The sequence below is a fragment of the Polypterus senegalus genome, chromosome 1 (genome assembly GCF_016835505.1).
Source record: "Polypterus senegalus isolate Bchr_013 chromosome 1, ASM1683550v1, whole genome shotgun sequence".
NCBI classification, from domain to species: Eukaryota; Metazoa; Chordata; class Cladistia; order Polypteriformes; family Polypteridae; genus Polypterus; species Polypterus senegalus.
Window position 1 is genome coordinate 326,090,283 of NC_053154.1, and position 22,168 is coordinate 326,112,450.

Sequence of the window (22,168 nt, forward strand, 5' to 3'; positions counted from 1 at the left end):
AGAAGCATGCCTGCCAGTTCTCCTGCCTCCACATTTTCTGCTTTACTGTGACTATCAAAGCCTGTCTGATACTTTCACAAATGACTAAATAAATAAACCAATGAAGCTGTTTGGGCTGACATAGCATGATGCATGCAGAGAGGTACACGCACTGTTTCTCTCCTTCCAGCCTGCTTCAGAGGCCTGAGATTTTCCTGCCATCTTTCATTTTCTGCTTCCTATTCTAGAAGAGATGAGTCTCGCCAAACCATAATCTGCTACAGAATTAAAATTTCTTGCAAGAACTGTTCTTTAATTGGCAAGGGTTTCAAACCAAAAATGGCAAGCACAGGTCATTTAATTTCTTGTTCGTTAACATGTTCCCAGATGACTGCATGCCAGTCTCTTTTGGCAGCAGCAATTTTTTTTTTTGCAACATCTTTGGTAGCAGGACACCCATTCCCCTTACCTGCTTGTCATGCTCAAACTAAATTTAATTTCAGTGGTACCCGCTCAGAGCAAGATCCCATCACTGCTGGTGGATGTGTGTTCAGCTGACTAGCATTTGTGATGAATCATCTATAGAAACTATTGTCAGATTTGTTTTCCTTCTGCTTTTATATATTAATGTAATTTGGGAAATTGTGATTAAGTGCGCTCTGTAGTGGAATCTGCTTTTCAGGGAAAGAAGCTTCTATTAGTTCTGCATATCCCTATTTTTTCTCTTAACTGAGGCAAAGTTAACACAGAGAAAGATATGATTATTATCAAAGTACAGTAGAACTGAATTTATTCAATATACAACCTTTCATAGTGGTTGCTATCTCAACATTCTTTACAAAACAAATAGTAATATTGAAAATGAATTTGTCATTCATTTATTTTCAGTGCATTCTTAGAGTCCCTTTACTACCATAACATAACATTTTCAAAAACCGCTAAATTTAATTTACAGCCCATCCTGGCAACAAGAAGAGCAAGACATGAACAAACCCAGTTACCCTTCACACTATCGTAATCCATCAGAAGATTCACTTTCACAAACACCTACGCTTCCACTAGAATCACCAGTTTACTTAATCTGCACATCTTTCAGGATGTGGAAGGAAAATCGGAATACCTGGAATAAAACTCAAGAGAGTGCATATACTCTGTGCACACAATCACAGGCATGCAGGAACCAAATCACATTCAGTTCAATTCATTTTTGTAAAGCACTATTCATGGAGTACAGGTTCAGAACACTTATTTACACAACTATAATGTACTGTACTAGCAGCAGATTATTAAATCATGCAGCATGTGCACAGTTAAATACAGTCAATCAGAATGTATCGAAATAACTAATAAAACAAAAAAGACAGCAATATAAAGTCCATTAGTGTTGCTCCTGATAGTGGACAAAGGAGAAATAAAAACTCCAGTCAACAGCATTCCTGGAGAAATTAAACCTCTCTGTGTCACTTATAACCAACAGTTATGAAAACCAAGGTCATATGGCCACCCACCCCTCCTGGGCATTCTACAGTATCACAAGCATGTGCTAAAGTCTGTTAAGGAGATTAAATGATTTTTATTACTGAATCCCAAGGCTACAAATATCTATGAAGAAGAAGAACAGAATGGAGAAGGGTCAGTAACAGTATAATATAATAATAGTCAAACTACTAAACAAAAGATTTAATAAACAGATTGCATATCAGGTTACAGTGGTTTGCAAGTAGTAGTGAATGCTTAATCGACTAAATACTTTGGTTTTAGGCTTGGTATGTATCATATCAGGGTAATTAATTAATTAGCAGTGTAATCAGATACACATTCTAATTTTAAGAAGTGTATTACCTCCCTGTGTGGATAGCGCTTTGAGTACTGAGAAAAGCGCTATATAAATGTAATGAATTATTATTATTATTACTACTATGTTCATTTATGCATTCACATAGTAAATACCTTGCAAAGCTGAAACTGTTTGGAAACTGTTCTACTGTAGCGTAAATTACTGCAGACTTGTGTTCACTGTGGTCAGATACCAAGTCTGAAAACATAATTCCCACCTCTCACTCATAATATGACATTGAGAAGAATCTTAATCTGCTAGTGTTTAAATTGTAGAAAGATGGAAATCATTTTTAAGTCACATTTGGTAAAAGCAATACTCTATTCCACAGTATACTGTATGTGCAATTTTTTGTGAGGTATATTTCCTCATGCACATTTCAAAATCTAGAGCTTTCTCAATATACTTCTCCAATTTTGTTATTTTTATTTTCCTTACATACTGTATGTGTAGTATATAGGGATTGTATTGCGACGTGGTCAAAATATTAGGTATTCAATTCATTTACATATTGTTCTGAGTATGATTTGGCCACTTTCTGAGTGCTTTCTGTCTGTATGTCAGGACATGAATCTCTGGATGCAATAATTCAAAAATGACTGGGTCGGTCTGAATTAAACTTGCAAGTTATTAACACCCTGATAGATATTTAAAAACATTATAATTAGATATAAATGAGCAGTGCATTGGAAGGTCAATAATTTAAATCACGATGGTTTGGAAAAGATGAAATACTCTAAAAGGTTGAAATTTTTGATTTTTTTTATATCCGTTCTTACTCTTATGACACAGACATTGTGACATGGTGGTTATGGCTTTGAACTTCAGACTGTGAGGTTATGGGTTCACATACCCCTGCTGACACTGTGTGACCACAAGCAAGTCACTTCACCTGCCTCTGTTCCAACTGTAAAAAGCAAAAGAAATGGAACAGGTTTTTACATTAAATATTTTAAGTCGACTCAGGTATCAGCCAAATAATAAATAATAAAATGATCACTGAGAGACTACTCTCATATTGTGATTCAAATCTTTTTGTCTTTAGATGTGCACATGCTAATTTCCTCCCAAATGAAAACTATTGTTGCAATTATTGAACTGTAAAATATGCTGTAAGCAATTGATAGCCCTCCATGCTTCAGGTAACGGGTTTGAAAAACAGATTTTAAGCCTTTTTCATTACTTGATGAAACATCTTTGTGTTTGCTTTTTGTCAGGCCAAGATACCTTTTTGACAGTAATGCATACAATTTAAGATGGAAATGATTGAGTAATATATTTGTCATTTGAAGACTTTTTTTTTTTTGTCATGGTTTTGTTATTATGCTTTGTAAGTTATGTATACTATAACGTTTTGGCCAGATGGTTTTGTATATTTCTATATATGGATGGAGTGGTGGCTCTGAGGCTAGAGATCTGCACTGGCAATCAGAAGGTTGCCGGTTTGAATCTCGTAAATGCCAAAAGGGACTCTGCCCTGTTGGGCCCTTGGTCAAGGCCCTTAACCTGCAATTACTGAGCACTTTGAGTAGTGAGACAAGCGCTATATAAATGCAAAGAATTATTATTATTATACTCTTCAGTATATCACAGAAATCAGCCAGGATTTCAAATCAGCAGTAACTATGGTGATTTGCTGATTTACCTTATATTTAACTCTTCAAAAAAAGCAGATAGCAACTAGGGGTGATGATAGTGATGTGGTTTGGTTGATAAGGAGTACCTGTGTCAAAATATGGAAGCTTACTATATCAACTACTTTACTCCAAGCAAATTGCCTTAGGTCCAGAGTACTTGTTTGTTCATTTTATGTTGCCTTTACTGGACCAGCTACCAAAATATGTTTTCCACCTGCTTCGTAGCATTACTGCTAGATTGCTGCAGGCTAATTTTATGAAGAGCTGGTTTGTGGTTACTTTGCAATGTCTCTAGCCTTTTTATGATTTCATTGAATTTGCCATCTTGGACAGTCTTCTGCAAATCACATTCAGTTTTGTTTTATCCAGTATTTCTTTTGACATGAAACACATCATTGTGTAGTCTGGGGTGCCATATTTATCAGAAAGCAGGATCTCTAATGGCTAGTGAGACCTCTTTCCGCCTTTCTGTTTTCTGCATCTACAGTTTACTTCTCTGCTCTCTGTTCTATCACCTGTAAGTGTGCAAGTGTTATTGTGAGCTCTTTGGCCTCATCTGAGGACAAGCATGCCTATGCTGCTCTGACTGAACTTCTTCATTCCAAATTCTGCATTGCCTTCATCGTTTTTAGTGCCTCCATAAGTATGAATTTTCATGCAGTTTATTTGTTTTCTATTTCTACAAGGTGGAACCATCTGTGATTCCTGAAGCTTTCCCACCTAGCTCAAGTTCCACAACTCGCTCATACTTTCCTTCAGCAGGCAAGCCTTCCTCTGCTTATCCATCCACAACAATTGTAAACCCAACCATAGTGCTTTTACAGCACAACAGAGGTAAGACCCAAGTGACTAGAGAGATGAGAGAACTGTCACAGTCTTCTTTTACAACTTTCTGAACAGCTAACTAAAATTTTCACTGTGATCTTTTTATTGGAATATAATTATCAATAACAATAATTTATAATTCATATAAATATCTACCTTTATACACTGGTTAAGGAATAGGACTACAAAAACCCTGGGCTTCCCTACAGCATTCTAATTTGGTAAAAATATCGTTGGAGATTAATTGTTTTGCACTGTTCACATCAGGTATCCAGGGAGGCTATTCAGCATGCAAAGCATTTTATTAAAAAAGTGATTTTGATTTTAAAGTAGTTCGGAGGCTTTTCACCCTGCAAGAAACTGCATAAGTAGTATTACTTAACACTGTTTAATACTAAGGGTGACAGATAAAACAAAGGCTAATGTATTACACTGTAAATTAAAGATATTAAGAAATTTTGTTGCATTATATATTGCAGATATAGTGTCTGTGGATATAATTCAAAATTCAAGGACATACAGTAGATTAAGGTTTATGTATGTTAAAATGGATTTGTGAAGCTGTATAGAATATAGTCCATTATGCCAAAGTATTATATTAACAGATGAATTTAAAATCCTAGTGATGCAACACATAATTCGAGGTGCATTAACAAACAGAGCCAATATTCGGTTTGCCCTGTCCAGTTAAATCATAGAATTTTTTATATACACAACAGTTTTGGTGCACTATACATGTAATACATATTCATTCAAAAGCATGTTAAGAACATAATGCTACATTCTTTGCACATTGAACAGTTTATAGGCCACATTTAATGTGGCCTGCTGTGGAGGTACTCAAGTGTCATTGTGCTCTTGTACACCACCCAAAGTTAAATATACAGTATACATTAAATGCGTTAAAAATACCATTTTAAATGAAGGTTATGATTTACTCTACTTGTGAAGCATTTACGGATGTACTTAGCAGGAAGCTATATGATTTGGTTGTTAGACTTGTTCTATTACATCCTAAAACACCTAAAGCTCCAAATGATGATGCTCACTATGTAAAATGCTGTATAAGTTAAATTGTACACTGTAAATGTAACATTCCCACAGAAGTTGCTCACTTTGCAAATGCACTGTATAGAATAGATTGATTTGTGCTGTCCTGCCGAGCTTACATTAGTAAGAACACAGCAAAAAAAGAATTAGATATACTGTTTTTAAAGAAGATGTGATTCACAACTATAAGTTTACAGCCACTAAAAAAATTAAGTTATAAATACTGTATATTACAGGCGAAAACAACAAAAATCAAAGTGGGTGAATACAACTGGAAAAAAATCAATGAGAGGACAGTTTTTAAAGAATTAACAAAACAATTTCAAAGAAAAATGGGTAATAGTCCTCAGAGAAGTCAGTAAAGTGCACTGCACAAATAATATCAAAATGAAGGATTTATCTCAAGCCAGTTATAATGTGGATCTAGTCAACAATAAGATATCAAAATAGTTTTTTTAATCCAATAAAACCATAAGTTAGCTAGCGTCCTCTAGTAAATATCCTGTTTGGCTCTGCGAAGCATTAACATTTATTTTTGTTACTATGCTGCTTTTTTTCCCAACTATATTCAAAAATAGAAGGAAAATTTCATAAAGTGCTACTTTGAATTAAAATCTTAAGCAGCTTGTTTCATGTATCTACAGTTCTATATGCTGATAGCACATTTACTATTTAAAAACACTTTGCAGTGCTGTCATTTATACAGTACATTTCCTTTAATAATGAGCACCGTCCTAAAGCTCTTTAAGAAGATGTGTTTACTAAATGTATGTCTTTATTTCATAAATTGTTTTAGAGACAAAAGAAATTCAAGAATAATGCAGGTTGTTATTTACAGGATGATCAGAAATGATTTAAGTTCTATGTAGTAATTAAGGGTTTTCATTCTTTTTTTAACGTATACTCAGAAACCAAACAGTGCTGATGGCAGTCTAAATTTCTGGTGTGTCAGTATTGTTTGCTTTATCCATTTCCCAGGATGGTGCATTTTTTTTTCTTCAAAGGCTGCTTATTGATTGATTTCTGTTTTTCTGTCCTCCTCCCCATACAGAACAACAAAAACGGCTTAATAGTTTGGCAGGTATGAATTAATGGTGCCTGGTGAGCTGTCTGCTTGAATATCTGGCAATGTTAAAATGATCAAGCAATACATTCATATTTTTTTGCTAAGACAGTTAGTGGGTTCAAATCTTTAATCCCCATACCACCTATCAACCCCACTTGCTGATTGTAACAGCAGACACAACATCACATAAAGATACTTAAACCTGTAGGCTGACACATACTGTGTATGGAAGATGGTGCTCTCAGCCCAAGATATTGCATGATTCAGAATGAATCCTGGCTGTGTCTGACTTTGGCCCATAGATGTAATGGCAGAAAGGTAGTTTAAAAAATGTTGTTTTTTTTTTTCTGTTGGCCAGAAATTTGTTCTTTTTTTTCAACAGGGTTATAAATATTTTATTTTTAACTGCCAGTTTAAATTAAGCACCTAGCAAACATCACTTGTTTACTTTTTGTTGAGGTAGTGACAGGGAAGCCTGAACACAGAAAGAAAGTGATGAGTTGATCAAGTTACATTTGTACAATGCACAGTCGGTCTGCCTTATCCAGGGTTTTCACCAACCATGGTTCGAAAATCCAAAATAAAAATAAGGAATTACAAATATTCATGCAGCGCTGCCTGCTAAATATGATCAAGAAAAGACATGCAAAGGCTGATGCTGCTGAGCCACGGCATACCAAATCCCAGCCAACCCTCAGGCCTGTTGTGTTAGCCCTTGTGTTCGCTTTATATGCACAATCATCTTTATGTTTTTATATAACTCCTGAGTATCTGCAAGGGACATATATCACCATGCTCATAAACACTATACAGTATGTATAACAGAAGCTGACACCTAAGAAGTTGAATATAACAGGTCAACAGCTTTTGAGGATGGCATCTGTTGTGTGCCCTAACCTAGAAAAAAGACAAAAAATAAACTATTTAGTGGATATCAAAGTCTACTCACCCTTATTAAAATTTCAGCTTTTGTTGATACAAAGAGTAAAAACAAGGCAAATCATAGCAGACATTTTTTTCATCTATTAATAATGATCTTGTAACTGAAAAACAAATAAAAAAACAAATTATTTTTAGAACATTTTCTCTTTTTAATGATTTTTTTTTCATAAGGGCGCATAAATGAAGCGCATTTTTATTTGATTCTAACAATAAGTACAGTATTTCTGAGTGTCTATTAACTTGGCATAGGGGGATTGCAAAAGGGTTTCCTGGGAACAACAAGCTCATTAAGTGAGTGTTTAGACTATACAGGATTGACATATGGGACTGGGTCATTCCAGGACTTTGCTCTTCCTTATCTTCAGCCATTCCTTAAAGTTGTTGGCTATGTGCTTCAAATAATTGTTGTTTTGAAAGATGTAAGTCTTCTTAAACTTATGCTTTCTATCAAAGATCGGGATGTTTTGCGCAAAATATCTTGGTATTTGTTATAAGTTACTTATAGTCCCCTCTAACCCAGCAATAGCTTTGGTCCCAACTGAAGAGTTGCTTGCCACAACAATCCTTGACAGTAAGTACTACAATACTTGGGTGGAGGGTTGTGTTGGCTATGATCCAAACACACAGTTTAAATTTGAAATGAAGGCTAAAAAGTTCTACCTTAGACACAAAAGACCATAAGATAGTTTTATAACATTGTGTCTTCCTGCAGACTTAATATGGAGTTGGATGTTCTTTTACGTATGTAAAAGGTTGACTCAATCTTGCCCCTGTACCCTGCAGATCAGACCTTTGAAAAAAATGCACAGTGGTTGTAATATGCAGGGATTGACCAGTAAAACTTTTAAGGTAGCTATTGGTCTTTTGTTGTCTCTTTTGAAGGTCATTAATTTTGGAGGATGTCCAGAGGGTACCATATTTCCTCCATTTCTGTAGTTTTCATAGTGTTGAAGGACACTAGTTGGCATTACCTGGGTATAAGTAAATGGGGAAGATACAGTCTTTTGGAAATTCCATGTGGCCAACACAGATGAGATAAGAAGAAATAATCTTAGACAAAAGCTGTAATCCAGCGAGACAATTAAATCGTTATTCAGTTCAATTGGAAGGAAATGACATATCTCAGGCATTAGATGAGATCTCGCTTTCACCGGGAGAAAGTTTGTGTGTGCTGATGACAATATTTTCCTATCACCTCCAGCACACTCCAGCTGTCTCATTGAGGTTGCTAAGGAAGTGGGGGGTATCTAACCTAAAAACCCCTCTCACCAATAGATGCCATAATGCCGATATTTCAAATTGGACCAACAGCAAATCACTCACAAAATTTTGTGAAAATCAAATCAGTCATATTTGCGTGACTGGATGACAATCAAACATCTTATTATGTTACTTATATGGATATACAATGCCTTTGAAGTTCATTCCTGTTCCCCTCCTGCTCTGTATCTTCAAGATAATGTCTGTCTTCTGTTACCTTCTTATCACTGATGGTTACTTGTACATCATACAACCATGGAACCTTCAGTAAATTGTAGAGCTACAGCTAACTATTTAGGGACAGTCAGTTGATGTCAAGTAATGGCAAATTTCCTTTTATATGTGACTGCTTAAATCTGAATGACATTACAACTATAATGGCTACAAGACCATAAACATGATAATGAGTCTGATATGATTTATCTTGATTACTGCCTTTCAACAAAAACTGTAATTACAATAACAGTCTTTAGACTTTTGATATTTGTGCATATTTAGATGCAATATGAAATAAATTGTATGTCATGTCTGCATCTCTACACATGTGAAGGGCACAGAACATGCCTGTTCCCTGTGTTTCCTATGTATTTGTTCTATACAGTAAAGCTTTGATAATAACAATGGCTATGGTGGTTACGTCAGTGTAAGTGTTATCAGGATCTCGTTAATCTGTAAGCATGAAGCTTAAATAATAGGACAGCACTGAGACCTCCAGTATGTAGTACATCAGTATGAGAAAACCTATTTGCTGTGGGGGTTGCCTGCTTGGAGGGTCACATTGCATGAGCTTGTGCATGAACTGGACTCCTGAATCTGCTGCATGCTGGTGAATATGTTTGCATGTCAAAATGGCTTTTCATAGCATTGGTGGCACCATTAAAGGCTGATGTGACAGAATGTATATTCAGTCTTTAGTGCATTGATGACCTGCCAATCCTTGCACTGAGGATATGATAGAAGAAAAAATATTTGAGCATCACAAGAAGCACTCATGTTGTAAAATGGACATCTGCAGTCTTTTGTTCCCCACACATATTGAATTTTTATGCTTTCTGCTTTGCTTCACAGCATCCCAATGTCACACTTAATTCATGTTGGTTCTTACACTTGCAATTTAAAAAAAAAAGCAAAGCTGAGCAGACAGTCCTTTGAAAAAAGCAAAAAGCCATAAAGTGTACCATCCATTTTATATCTACAAAGAATGGCATGCAGTTTTCATGCTAAAATGTGTCTCTGGGCCAGAGATTAACAAGGATGGGTCTCCTCAAGACATTATGTTTCTATTTGGTATCAAAGATCAAGTGCTGTCTAAATTCACCTCACCCTCCCACACAAAGGGCCATTCACTTTATTGTTTCCAAGATCTTCTGAATGTTTTATTTCTTTGCTGCAAAACCTTTTTTGATTGCAAATAACTTAAAGAGGACAATGTGAAACACTGCTGATAACTTTTGCACGCACTGTTATACACAATAGAGCACTGCTTACAATGTGAAATAAGCATAATTTTCCTAGAATTCCAGCATTTACCATTTTAATGGTTCAAGGTGTACTGCTGGCTGCACATTACTGTATATGGTAGTGGTGGAAATGCTTGGTCTGCTCCATGAAGACCTTGAACAGTGAGCACGGGCTAGCAAGCCTAAGAACAACAAGTGAAAAAGTAAATGATTATGCATCCATCAAGCCATCCATTTTCTGAATCTACTTATCCTGGGCAGTGTGATGGAGCAGCTGGAGCCTAACCCAGTAATCATCAGGTTCAAGTCAGGCACAATACCTAGAGAGGACGACAGTCATTTGGAGGTTAAACACAAACATACATTATGGCCAGTTTAACAATGTCAGTTCACCTATCGGGCATGTCTTTGTTGGACTGTTGGAGGAAACCTTTATCCTACATACAGTATTGGTGTTTTGCCCAAACAGCCAGTAAACAGATGTTGCCAGCATCAGAATAGCGTGATAAAAATCACCAAAACAATACACTCAAAGACACCCAGTAAATTTATGAAGTAAAATAAAACAGTGTGTAGCATATGTAGGTATTGAATTGTCATAAACATAACCAGGGCAAAAAAATAATCAGTTACAGCATACAGTAAATAAAATACTGTAACTTTGTTTGGCCACATTCAGCAGCTTAACTTTGACCATGCTTAGTGCTTGAGTTTAGAATAGACATTTATCATTGGTTTCAGCAGTAGAAAGACTTGGATGCCTTTGAGGAGCCTGGTCTTCAATATGGAAGGTTTGAATACATGAACTGTTGTTAACTTTGTTCCCCTTTTTACATTTACAGTATTGGAAATATTTGTGCCATCTTAACAAATCAATGCAAATTCCTTTCTTATGTTAGTAGTGCTTTATTTTTCATAATACAACACAGGAACAACCTTAATAATATTAATCCTCCCAGTGGAGTAGTGTAGGAGACACAGGCAAGGCGAAATAAACCTAACTGATCAACACAACCACATGACTGTAATTCTAGGCTTTGAATGCATTGCCAAAGACTCATTTAATTCAAAGTCAAAATATAAAAGCCTTACAAATTGGCTCATGTTTCAACTTTCCTTGAACATTACCAAATAATATTTCTTTTTTTCTGTCATCTGTAAATTGATTGATGACAGTCTTCATGTTCATGTCTGACTTGCTAAAAAGTTTTCAACAGTCTGCTTCTCGTTTGAGGAACTCATGCATTGAGTCGATAACAATATTGCATTCTGTATATATGGTAGCACACACAGAGTAAACAAATTATGGTCAAGTAAGCACAAATTATGTTTAAAGATGATTATTATATTTCAGTGCATCAATGTCTGTGATTACACAGAGCTAGCCAGTTTATGTCCGGGACCTAAGTTAAAGTTAAATGTTTAAGGTTAATCAGTCTGCTTCAGTAAGATTATGATTTTGCAGTCATCATCACTATAGACTGCCTGTTAGCTAACAGCAAAGTATAGATGTGGAATTGATTTAGTAACTCAGTTTTATCAGTGTGATATATCACTAGCATCGCTCTGAGAATTTAAGATTAGGGAGGTGATTGATGCAATTCTCCCACGTCAATGGCATGTATAGTATTAGCATAAGACATCTTGAACGAAACTCCACATGAAACGGTAATCCCATGGACATTTCAGAAATGTTGCCTACTCCACAACCCATTCAGTGCTTGCCTCCAAGGAAACTGTTTAAATCAAAGGATTGGTAATACACCTCACACATCTGAGTGCATCTACATGCAAGACTGTGCTAGAAGTGCAGGAGTAACCCAGTTAAAGCCTGTGCATCAAAATAAAAGGTATTTATTGGAACCAATACACTGTATACAGAAGAGTGGATGCACTGAAGTTGTGAAGACATGGTACTCTATAAAATTATTATGTATTTAAGTGTATTAAACGATATACAAAGCATGTGTTCGAAAATACTTTGTATGTTGATGAAGAGGTGTCATTAAAATTACAGAGACATTACTCACACTTAAACCATGTCACCATATACAGATAAAAAAGTTATTTACAGTCATATATTACATTACAGTACCTTGTTACAGCTTTCCCACCATGTATATTTTGCTCCTCTGTGCTGGCACACAATCATCAGAATATCTTTCCCTTTCTCTTACATCAGCTTTTAATGAGTGTCAAGTTGTGCTTTTGTTGTCTAGTGTATCTGTACATATCCTGAGTGTTGCCTTTGCTGTTCCTCAGATCCTTTAGCAGAATGCCCCAGTGTCCTGCCTGATGGGCACAGTGAACAGACTGATATGGAGGACAGGAACCGCCCAAGAATGAAGCTCCTGCAGGACATAGGAAGCAGTTCACTGGATGGGATAGGCATACCCATGAGGGTAAGACCTGCTCATGTTCTCTGCTATTCCTTTGTGGTTAATGAATCAACATTAAATAGAGTCACTGATCTCTCAAAAAATATCTTTTGTATTTTATATGGAAATTTACAATGTTCACTTTTAAAGGGCTTACTGACTGCTAAATGCCAGATTATCCATCAAATTAATAACTCAAACAAATATACGCATAGTAAATAATTTATATTCTGTACATCTCAGTTTCTAAAAATTTAGCAATAAAGTGAAGAAAAGAATGCACAGTCCTTTAGCATGTTTAAATACAAGTCTACTTTAATAGAGCAACATCAGTAGACTTGCATATGTATGAAAACAGAGCACTGACAATACCGTCATAAGCCTTCAGGACGTCAGCAATGGAGCATGTACTCCTAAAATAATTTGCCTAACTCCTGAATGATAATGATGGTCTGAGATGCTATAAATTAATTAAAGCACCCAACTCTCACAACATCTCTCATGTTGTATGTCGTGTGGTGACCTAATTTAAGCTTTTGAAACATTATTTTTCCTGAACAATAGTAACACAGATACAGTGAAATCCCTGTGTTAGGAGCCTAGTGTAATTGAAATAATTTTTTCTTACTTTATCCCAGGACTAAAAGTACATTTCTAACTTTCAGAATGCGTTTTTAATTAGAAAATATATTAACACAATTTCCCATTTTTATTTTGAGTAATCTGTTCAACAAAATTACAAATAAAATATACCTAGAATTATTAATAGTATTAATTAATATAAAATCACTTCATTTTACATAAACAAATCTTTAAATAAAATATAGCTATTAAAGTTTGCCAGTGTTGCTGTATTATAAAGCATTAAGGGAACTGAGTACAGCTGAGATTTAGAGGAGATCCTCTCATGCTATCTGCAACTAAGCATGTTGGTCAAAACTGGTTGGGGTGTGACTTGGAAAGAAAGAAGCTTCTCTTGTTTCTTTTTCATCGCGTATCTAGTTCAGTGGATCTCCTCAATTATCCAAAGTAAAGTGGTAGAATGCCAGTGTAATAGTGTGCGCCGAATAAATACTGCTGTAAATTATGTGTATTTCTTGGTATGGTCAAAATGTTTCAACAAGTTTACATGTTTTTATGTATCCTTGAACACAGTTTGACCACAAACACAGTTAGGTTTATCAGAATTTGAGTCCATAGACAGGATAACTCATAAGCTATTATCTCAGTCCCAGTGAAACTTTGGCATGGTTGTTTACATTATAAAAGCACAAAAGATGTATATTTTGAATATTAAATATTTTATTGTGGCTGAACCAAAAACAATTTGCTGATGGAGGAAAACATACTTTTTTATCTTTCTTTACATGTCATGATATATTTTTCTACAATATGTAACTGCTAAAATCACAGCTTTATGAAGGAAAGTCAAGTGCAGGATACACAAGATTTTTTTAAATACTTGATCTGTACTTTTGTAACATGAAAATTTCGTGCTTCACAGTCAATGGAGGAACCAAAGCTACAGTTTTTTATTACCAGCTTTAATACTGTACTTTATGAACCTGAGTGTGTGTCTGTGTGTATATATCTTTTATATATATATATATATATATAATATACAGTGGTGTGAAAAACCTTCCTGATTTCTTATTCTTTTGCATGTTTGTCACACAAAATGTTTCTGACCATCAAACACATTTAACCATTAGTCAAATATAACACAAGTAAACACAAAATGCAGTTTTTAAATGATGGTTTTTATTATTTAGGGAGAAAAAAAATCCAAACCTACATGGCCCTGTGTGAAAAAGTGTGTGTGTGTCTATATACAGGCTCAGAATTCTATGTAAAGGGGATTAAGCCTGAGTGTCTCTTGGATTAGGCTGTTATGATCTGATATATTGTAAAGTGCTAACCCTTAATAATGCTCGGAACAGTGTTCTATTGCCATCTAGTGGATAAAATTACATCATGCACAAAAATATCATAAATATTCCTATGCGTTTTGACACTCTGTTTAACTCATTAATATTCATGTGTGGGGCAGAGTACTCAACTAAAACACATAATGACACGTAAACAAAAAGCTGTAAAGCCAGATTTAGAAGTTTTGAATTAAGCGATAATAATAACAAAGTGAATTGGTCATCGGACATTAACAAGGATAGTAGAACTGATGCTCATAGTACTCTATGAGCATGGTAAGCTGTTGCATAACATTGCAACAGGGTGCAGTATACAGGTGCCGGTCATAAAATTAGAATATCATGAAAAAGTTGATTTATTTCAGTAATTTCATTCAAAAAGTGAAACTTGTATATTAGATTCATTCATTACACACAGACTGATGTATTTCAAATGTTTATTTCTTTTAATTTTGATGATTATAACTGACAACTAATGAAAGTCCCAAATTCAGTATCTCGGAAAATTAGAATATCAATTAAGACCAATGCAAAAAAAGGATTTTTAGAAATGTTGCCCAACTGAAAGGTATGAACATGAAAAGTATGAGCATGTACAGCACTCCATATTTAGTTGGGGCTCCTTTGGCCTGGATTACTGCAGCAATGCGGCGTGGCATGGAGTCGATCAGTCTGTGGCACTGCTCAGGTGTTATGAGAGCCCATGTTGCTCTGATAGTGGCCTTCAGCTCTTCTGAATTGTTGGGTCTGGCGTATTGCATCTTCCTCTTCACAATACCCCATAGATTTTCTATGGGGTTAAGGTCAGGCGAGTTTGCTGGCCAATCAAGAACAGGGATAGCATGGTCCTTAAACCAGGTACTGGTAGCTTTGGCACTTTGTGCAGGTGCCAGGTCCTGTTGGAAAATGAAATCTGCATCTCCATAAAGTTCGTCAGCAGCAGGAAGCATGAAGTGCTCTAAAACTTCCTCGTAGACGGCTGCGTTGACCTTGGACCTCAGAAAATGCAATGGACCAACAGCAGCAGATGACATGGCACCCCAAACCATCACTGACTGTGGAAACTTTACACTGGACCTCAAGCAACGTGGATTCTGTACCTCTCCTCTCTTCCTCCAGACTCTGGGACCTTGATTTCCAAAGGAAATGCAAAATTTACTTTCATCAGAGAACATAACTTTGGACCACACGGCAACAGTTTTGTCTTTAGCCCAGGCGAGACGCTTCTGACGCTGTCTCTTGTTCAAGAGTGGCTTGACACAAGGAATGCGACAGCTGAACCCCATGTCTTGCATACTTCTGTGTGTGGTGGTTCTTGAAGCAGTGACTCTCTGCAGTCCACTCTTTGTGAATCTCCCCCACAGTTTTGAATGGGTTTTGTTTCACAATCCTCTCCAGGGTACAAGCGGTTATCCCTATTGCTTGTACACGTTTTTCTACCACATCTTGTCCTTCCCTTCACCTCTCTATTAATGTGCTTGGACACAGAGCTCTGTGAACAGCCAGCCTCTTTAGCAATGACCTTTTGTTTCTTGCCCTCCTTGGTGTCAATGGTCGTCTTTAGGACAACTGTCAAGTCAGCAGTCTTCCCCATGATTGTGTAGCCTACAGAACTAGACTGAGAGACCATTTAAAGGCTTTTGCAGGTGTTTTGAGTTAATTAGCTGATTAGAGTGTGGCACCAGGTGTCTTCAATATTGAACCTTTTCACAATATTCTAATTTTCCGAGATACTGAATTTGGGACTTTCATTAGTTGTCAGTTATAATCATCAAAATTAAAAGAAATAAACATTTGAAATACATCAGTCTGTGTGTAATGAATGAATCTAATATACAAGTTTCACTTTTTGAATGGAATTACTGAAATAAATCAACTTTGTCATGATATTCTAATTTTATGACTGGCACCTGTATATGTGGTAAAAAGGCAAAATGATCAAGTAGAAGGACAAGAAAGACATTAGCCTGCTAAGCACTGTTCACGGCTTTTAATGTTCATGTCAGAGAAGATGCGGAAGTCACTAAGTCTTGCGCTGTGGTAGCCTATAACAGCACAATGGGCACATCAATCATGGGGATCAGGCACTAACATTTTTCCTTCTCAAGTGCAAGGAACAGAAAAAACATTCTAAGAAAAGAAAGCACGCTTTTATTGTCCCAATTGTGATGTCAAGCTGTGCATTGGTGACTGTTTCAAAACATATCACATGAAGGATTTGTACAAAATCTGCATCAGTACAGCACTGGACATATTCAGACCTCTCCTACTGCATTCATGTTGATGTTTTGATATTTACAGAATATGTTTCTGTTAGATGTAACAACATTTTTTCTTACTGAGGAAAAAAACCTCATTTTTGGCTCATTTTTCCAGTGCTAAACATAACAATAATAAGGCTACTCGTTTTTCAAGCATAATGTGACTTGAATACAGTTATATGTTTATTATATTCTGAATATACAGTATGACATTACATACAGTATGTTCCATTAAAGCCCGTTCTATCATTCCAGAGAGATGATTTGCTGATGTTTAGAACTTTTTAGTTTTGTTTCTTTTGTACAGTTGTACTTTAAATCAACAACTTCTGCTGCTGGAAAGGACATAAAGTTTAATACTTAAGTGAACAGAAACTGGCAATGTTTAGCTATAGGCTTCTTATACAGAATATGCCTCTCAGTAAAATTTCTGGATTGCCACTTGAGTTAGCTATGAATATTGATGGTACATCCATCCATCCATTATCCAACCCGCTATATCCTAACTGCAGAGTCACGGGGGTCTGCTGGAGCCAATCCCAGCCAACACAGGGCCCAAGGCAGGAAACAAACCCCGGGCAGGGCGCCAGCCCACCGCAGTTGATAGTACATTTCATTTCATATTCACTGTTTTTTCAGTGCTTTTTGAAAACACACCTGTAGCTGCGTCTTTTCCAGGTTCCTAAAGTTGAGCAGCTATTGAGTTGGCAAGGCAGGATCCAGCATGACTCAAATGTGTAACAAAGAAATCCCTCAGTCCAAAAAGTTTAGTGAAAATTAAAAAGGAACAAATCACAAAAATTCAGAAAGTTGGGAAAAAAGGTTTCTTCTCCATTTCATTACAATCTTAGCTTTCTCATGTTAAACATCAGTTACTTTCTATACTTATTCATTATTTCTGTATGGCAGACTTGCATAGCCTTCACTTAGTACATTCAGTACATTCTGTATGTACAGTACAAAACTGTTTGCCCTCTGTGCCTTACCAACTGCAAGGTGGATCATAAACTGAACTAGTCTGTAGTCACGGGGCAAGAAAGAATTAGAATATTCGATTTACTGGATAGCAGCTGTTGTGTTAGCAAAGAGTTTAGGATACTGATATTTGTCTTAGTCTGGTTGTATCTATAATTATGTAGTTGTATTTTTAGTGCCTTGTGCTTGCTTTTTTGTTTATCTCGTTCTCTGTTGCTTTAATGATTGCACCTTTATTATTGTATGTATTATAAGTTGTTTTGTAAGTTGCCTTGGATAAAGAGATCTTCTAAGTAGTAGTAATAGTAATAATAACAATAATAATAGTAAAGTCCATTACTAAGTCAAATTGTTGGACTGAGCATTTGTGAAATTTCCCAGTGCAACATGATATTGTAGGTAAGGAAATGTGGTCTGTTAGGCCAGTGACTGCTAAAGGTTACCTGAATTTGATTGTTTAGGTTATTAGGGAGCTGTGACAGAATTCAATATGTTGAAAGAGCCAGAGAATATAAGAGAAGTTTAATGAAAATGGGTCATTTATCTCAACATAGTTCATCAATCCCTATTCACCTAAATTTATCTTCAGTGTTTTCTGCAGAATATCATCCCGTTGAGGTTTTAAGATCCAAAAAGTAGCTTAATCCTGTGTATCTATGGTTCTTTGTGTCACAAAATACCTTCTAAAGTGTGTGAAAAAGTTCTTGACTATTAATTCAACTCAAAGTACAGATTAGCACAAAAATGGTAACTTACAAAAAGCCTCAGAGCAAACACTGTGATTTCTGAGGAATGAAACATCAGATAACTCTTTTTTTCTGTCTGCAGAATACAGAGAGATCCAAGGACTGGTACAAGACAATGTTTAAGCAGATTCACAAGATAAAAGGTGACATTTCTCATTTTTTTTTTAATACTGAACATAATGTCTACCATATTTTGAGTAGAGAAAAAAATGGAGTAGCAGCACAAGATGTGTGTATTTATGTACTTATTTAGTAGTTTGCTGGTTGATCTGTATCATCAGTTTTAAACCACAACTGCAACATCTGTGAGTAAATGAGACATAATTTATTTTATTAGTCTCTCATGCTTTATGAATTAATTCCAAAACATAAGAAATTTGAAAAATGAGAGGATAACATCGTGTCAACCAAGCTGGTTTATTTAACTAATAGCTAAGCTATCCCAATATCTCATCCACATACTTCTTAAAGGTTGTCAAAGTTCCTGCTTCAACTACATGCCTCAGTAGTTTGTTCCAGATTACCACAACTATTGTGAGTAACAAAGACCTTCCTGCCTGCGGTCCTAAATGCAATTCCCCTTAATTTCCACTGGTGTCCTTGAGTATGCGATTTGGCATTTAATGAAATATTGTCTGGATCTACTTTATCGATGCCCTGAAGAAATTTGAACATGTAGAACATGTCTGTACACAGGCTCATCTGTTCAAGTGTCCTGGAATATAGACAGTAACTTGCCTGATGGGTATGTATCTCCAATTCAGCCTTGTGAAGAAAACATTCTGATAAAAATCAATTCATGTTGTGAGTTCATCACACAAGTGCATGAGAGACACACTTCTAAACTCTATGGTGCACTATCAAAGACTGATAGCAGGCAAAGGATTGGAGAGTGTGAGATGGCACTACAGAGGTGATTTGATGACTGTCTCTCTTGTTAGCCACAGTTCTGTTGAGCCGTTTATATTGTCTGTTTTTTTTAATTACTATTGCATTACAACTTGAGGTCTTTGGTGTTTTTGGAATGGTAAGTAGACATTTTTGTTGTCGGGCACACACCAACCAGACACCTACATAGGTGGATGAGTATTCATCATGTCACTTCAGCGATTCATCATGTCACTTCAGGAGATATCTTAAAATGGCTCTTTACCGACGCTTCTCATCCAACCTGATGGAGCTTGAGAGGTGCTGCAAAAAGAAATGGGCGAAACTGGCCAAGCATAGGTGTGCCAAGCTTGTGGCATCATAATCAAAAAGTCTTGAGGCTGTAATTGCTACCAAAGGTGCATCGACAAAGTATTGAGCAAAGGCTGTGAATACTTATGTACATGGGATTTCTCAGTTTTTAATAAATTTGCAAAATCCTCAAGTAAACTTTTTTCACGTTGTCATTATGGGGTGTTGTGTGTAGAATTCTGAGGAAAAAAATGAATTTAATCCATCTTGGGATAAGGCTGTAACATAACAAAATGTGGAAAAAGTGATGCACTCTGAATACTTTCCAGATGCACTGTAATACTATAAGCTAATAAAGTTTTTGAAAAAGCACCACTATCTCAGCTGCCACAGAAAAATTAGACCTTGTGGCAATCCCATATGTAAAAGAAAGACTCGGGCAGAGCCTCTGTCAGCATTAAATGTAAGAGAGAGGGGTAAGTGGTCTTTTAGTGGTACTAAAATATATTAAAATCTTGTCTATGTCAATCATTGAGCAGTGCTCTTTTACTAAGCGTTGGACTACATTGATTCACTTAGCCAGCTTTTTTTCAACAGTGGCTTATCAATGCACTGTTAGGTGTTTAAGTGTTTCTAAAGTGTAAAAACTGGCAGGTGAAGTAGGCTGAAGTACAAGGGACTTGGGTGTTTAACATTTTGGACACTAGATGGCTGCACAGCACTCAAATGTGAAAATACTTTGCACAAATGAAAGCATTTACTACCCACAGTTTATGTAGATTTTTTAAACTTATGTTTCTTCAGAAATAATAGTTTTTGTACAGTCTTTCTGTGTAATCTGTATTCTCTTTCATATTTGTTTATTGTTGTTATTTTGTATTAGATTCAAACCTAAAAACATTAAATTTAAGTCTGTTGCTTTATGTATGCATGGTAGTGCACATTGGGAAGCAAATACTAAAGAAAACTTATAATTAATCAAAAAGAAAAGAATAATAAATGGGTTGGCCAATTGTTCATAGTCATTAAAAATAGGAATTGTAAATAAGAAAAAAGTCTCATCTCTAAGTTCTGAATCTGGGATGTGTGCAATTAATTTTTAAATTTAATTTTCTAATGTATATATTAGAAATGACATTTTTTTTACTTATGTATACATATAACTTCAAAAAGATGGCAGGGTAGTAGCAGAGGAGAGAATGAAGACAAAAGAGATGGTTATCCTGAAAGATACTGTAGATATTCTCTGTGACACACCAGCACTGAGTACTTTAAAGCCAACAAATTAATCAGCAGAAGTGTATCAAGAAACACTACTGGAGCTCCTTTATACCAACAGCAATATGAATTTGTAATGCATCACTGGGACTGCTCTCTTATCATTAGCTTAGTCGGAAGTTTTCTTGTGTTGTAGTGCTTGTGTGTATTTGGGAGGCAGTCAGGTTGTTTGTTATGATATTTCTTGAGCTTCTATAAAAAGCTAAATACCCCTCATGAAATACTGTCTACATCAGGGGTAGCCAAAGTCTGTCCAGGGGGGCTGTTAGTGGCTGCAGGTTTTTATTTCAACCCAAATTCTTAATGAGAAGTCAATTATTCCTCTTCAAGCACTTATATCTCAAGCAGCATTGTTATGTTATGCTTTGTTTTAGTTGTCTTGCTTGTTGTGATTCCCTTCCATTAATTGCTTGTTTTACTGTTAAACTGATGCATTTACTGCTTTTAATTGTCCCTTTTTAGCAATAGGATGAAAATGACAAAGGAACCAGCAGTTCTCCATCTAGCTTGTTTCCATTTACACCTATGTGCATTCCTTGTGAGCTGTCTTGTTTAATAATATATTTGAAAAGAAACTGAAGAGAAAAAAGTGAAGGACTAATAATTACTAATCTGCTTCAGTCTACAAACCTTTTGGATAATATTCTTGGAAAGGAAAAAATGAAGGATAGAAGAATGGCTTGACAAAGCAGAATGAAAACACTAAGGACGCCATAAAGTTAAATGGATCTGTTATTGGCGAGGGTTGGTGTACAATTAAGCAACTGGGTTGGAACAAAAACCTTCAGCTGCTATGACTCTATAGCCCCAACGTTCACTATCCCTGTTCTATATGATAAAACAATTGGAAAAAAATTACTTAATTTGATAAATCAAGTTATTTAGTATAAATAGCATAGTAAACTTTATGATAAACAAAACAACAATTTATGTAGATTTCCACATGTATGCATTAATTTGTATCAGACTTTATTTATATGAATTATAAAAAGATAGATAGTCTTACAGTCTTCATGTCAGGTAAAATACAGTTAAAAATACAAAATTAATTTTTTCCCCACCAATGATAAATGTAATAATGGAGTGAACAAACCTTAGTATAAGTACAGTAAGTTACTTCTCGACTGGTATTGTCAGGTTGTTTGACACGTTAATATAGTATCTTATTGAGATGTGTCTGTCAGGTCATTGTAGTGACCTGAATACAGAGTGACCCTAGTGGTGCATAGCATGTTTTCTCAAGCCCCTCTGCTCTCTCTCCACCTATCCATTTAGTAACATTTCTTTCCAAAGTGTTATCTTTCTATTGTATCATCTACACTCTGTCATCTTCAGACCTACGTATATTCCAGGCTTGGTGCATGGTG

General features: G+C 35.8%; 1 protein-coding gene across 6 annotated transcripts in view; it reads left to right on the forward strand.

Annotated features, from left to right (window-relative positions):
• Positions 1-22,168, forward strand: part of LOC120516032 (sorbin and SH3 domain-containing protein 1) — a 164,083-nt gene that overhangs the window by 48,620 nt on the left and 93,295 nt on the right. For all 6 annotated transcript variants that reach the window (XM_039737462.1, XM_039737472.1, XM_039737479.1 and 3 more), the window contains exons 9-12: positions 4,140-4,287; positions 6,380-6,409; positions 12,319-12,458; positions 18,427-18,487. In XM_039737462.1, the coding sequence (XP_039593396.1) occupies positions 4,140-4,287; positions 6,380-6,409; positions 12,319-12,458; positions 18,427-18,487 (379 nt within the window). The remainder of the gene's footprint in view (positions 1-4,139; positions 4,288-6,379; positions 6,410-12,318; positions 12,459-18,426; positions 18,488-22,168) is intronic.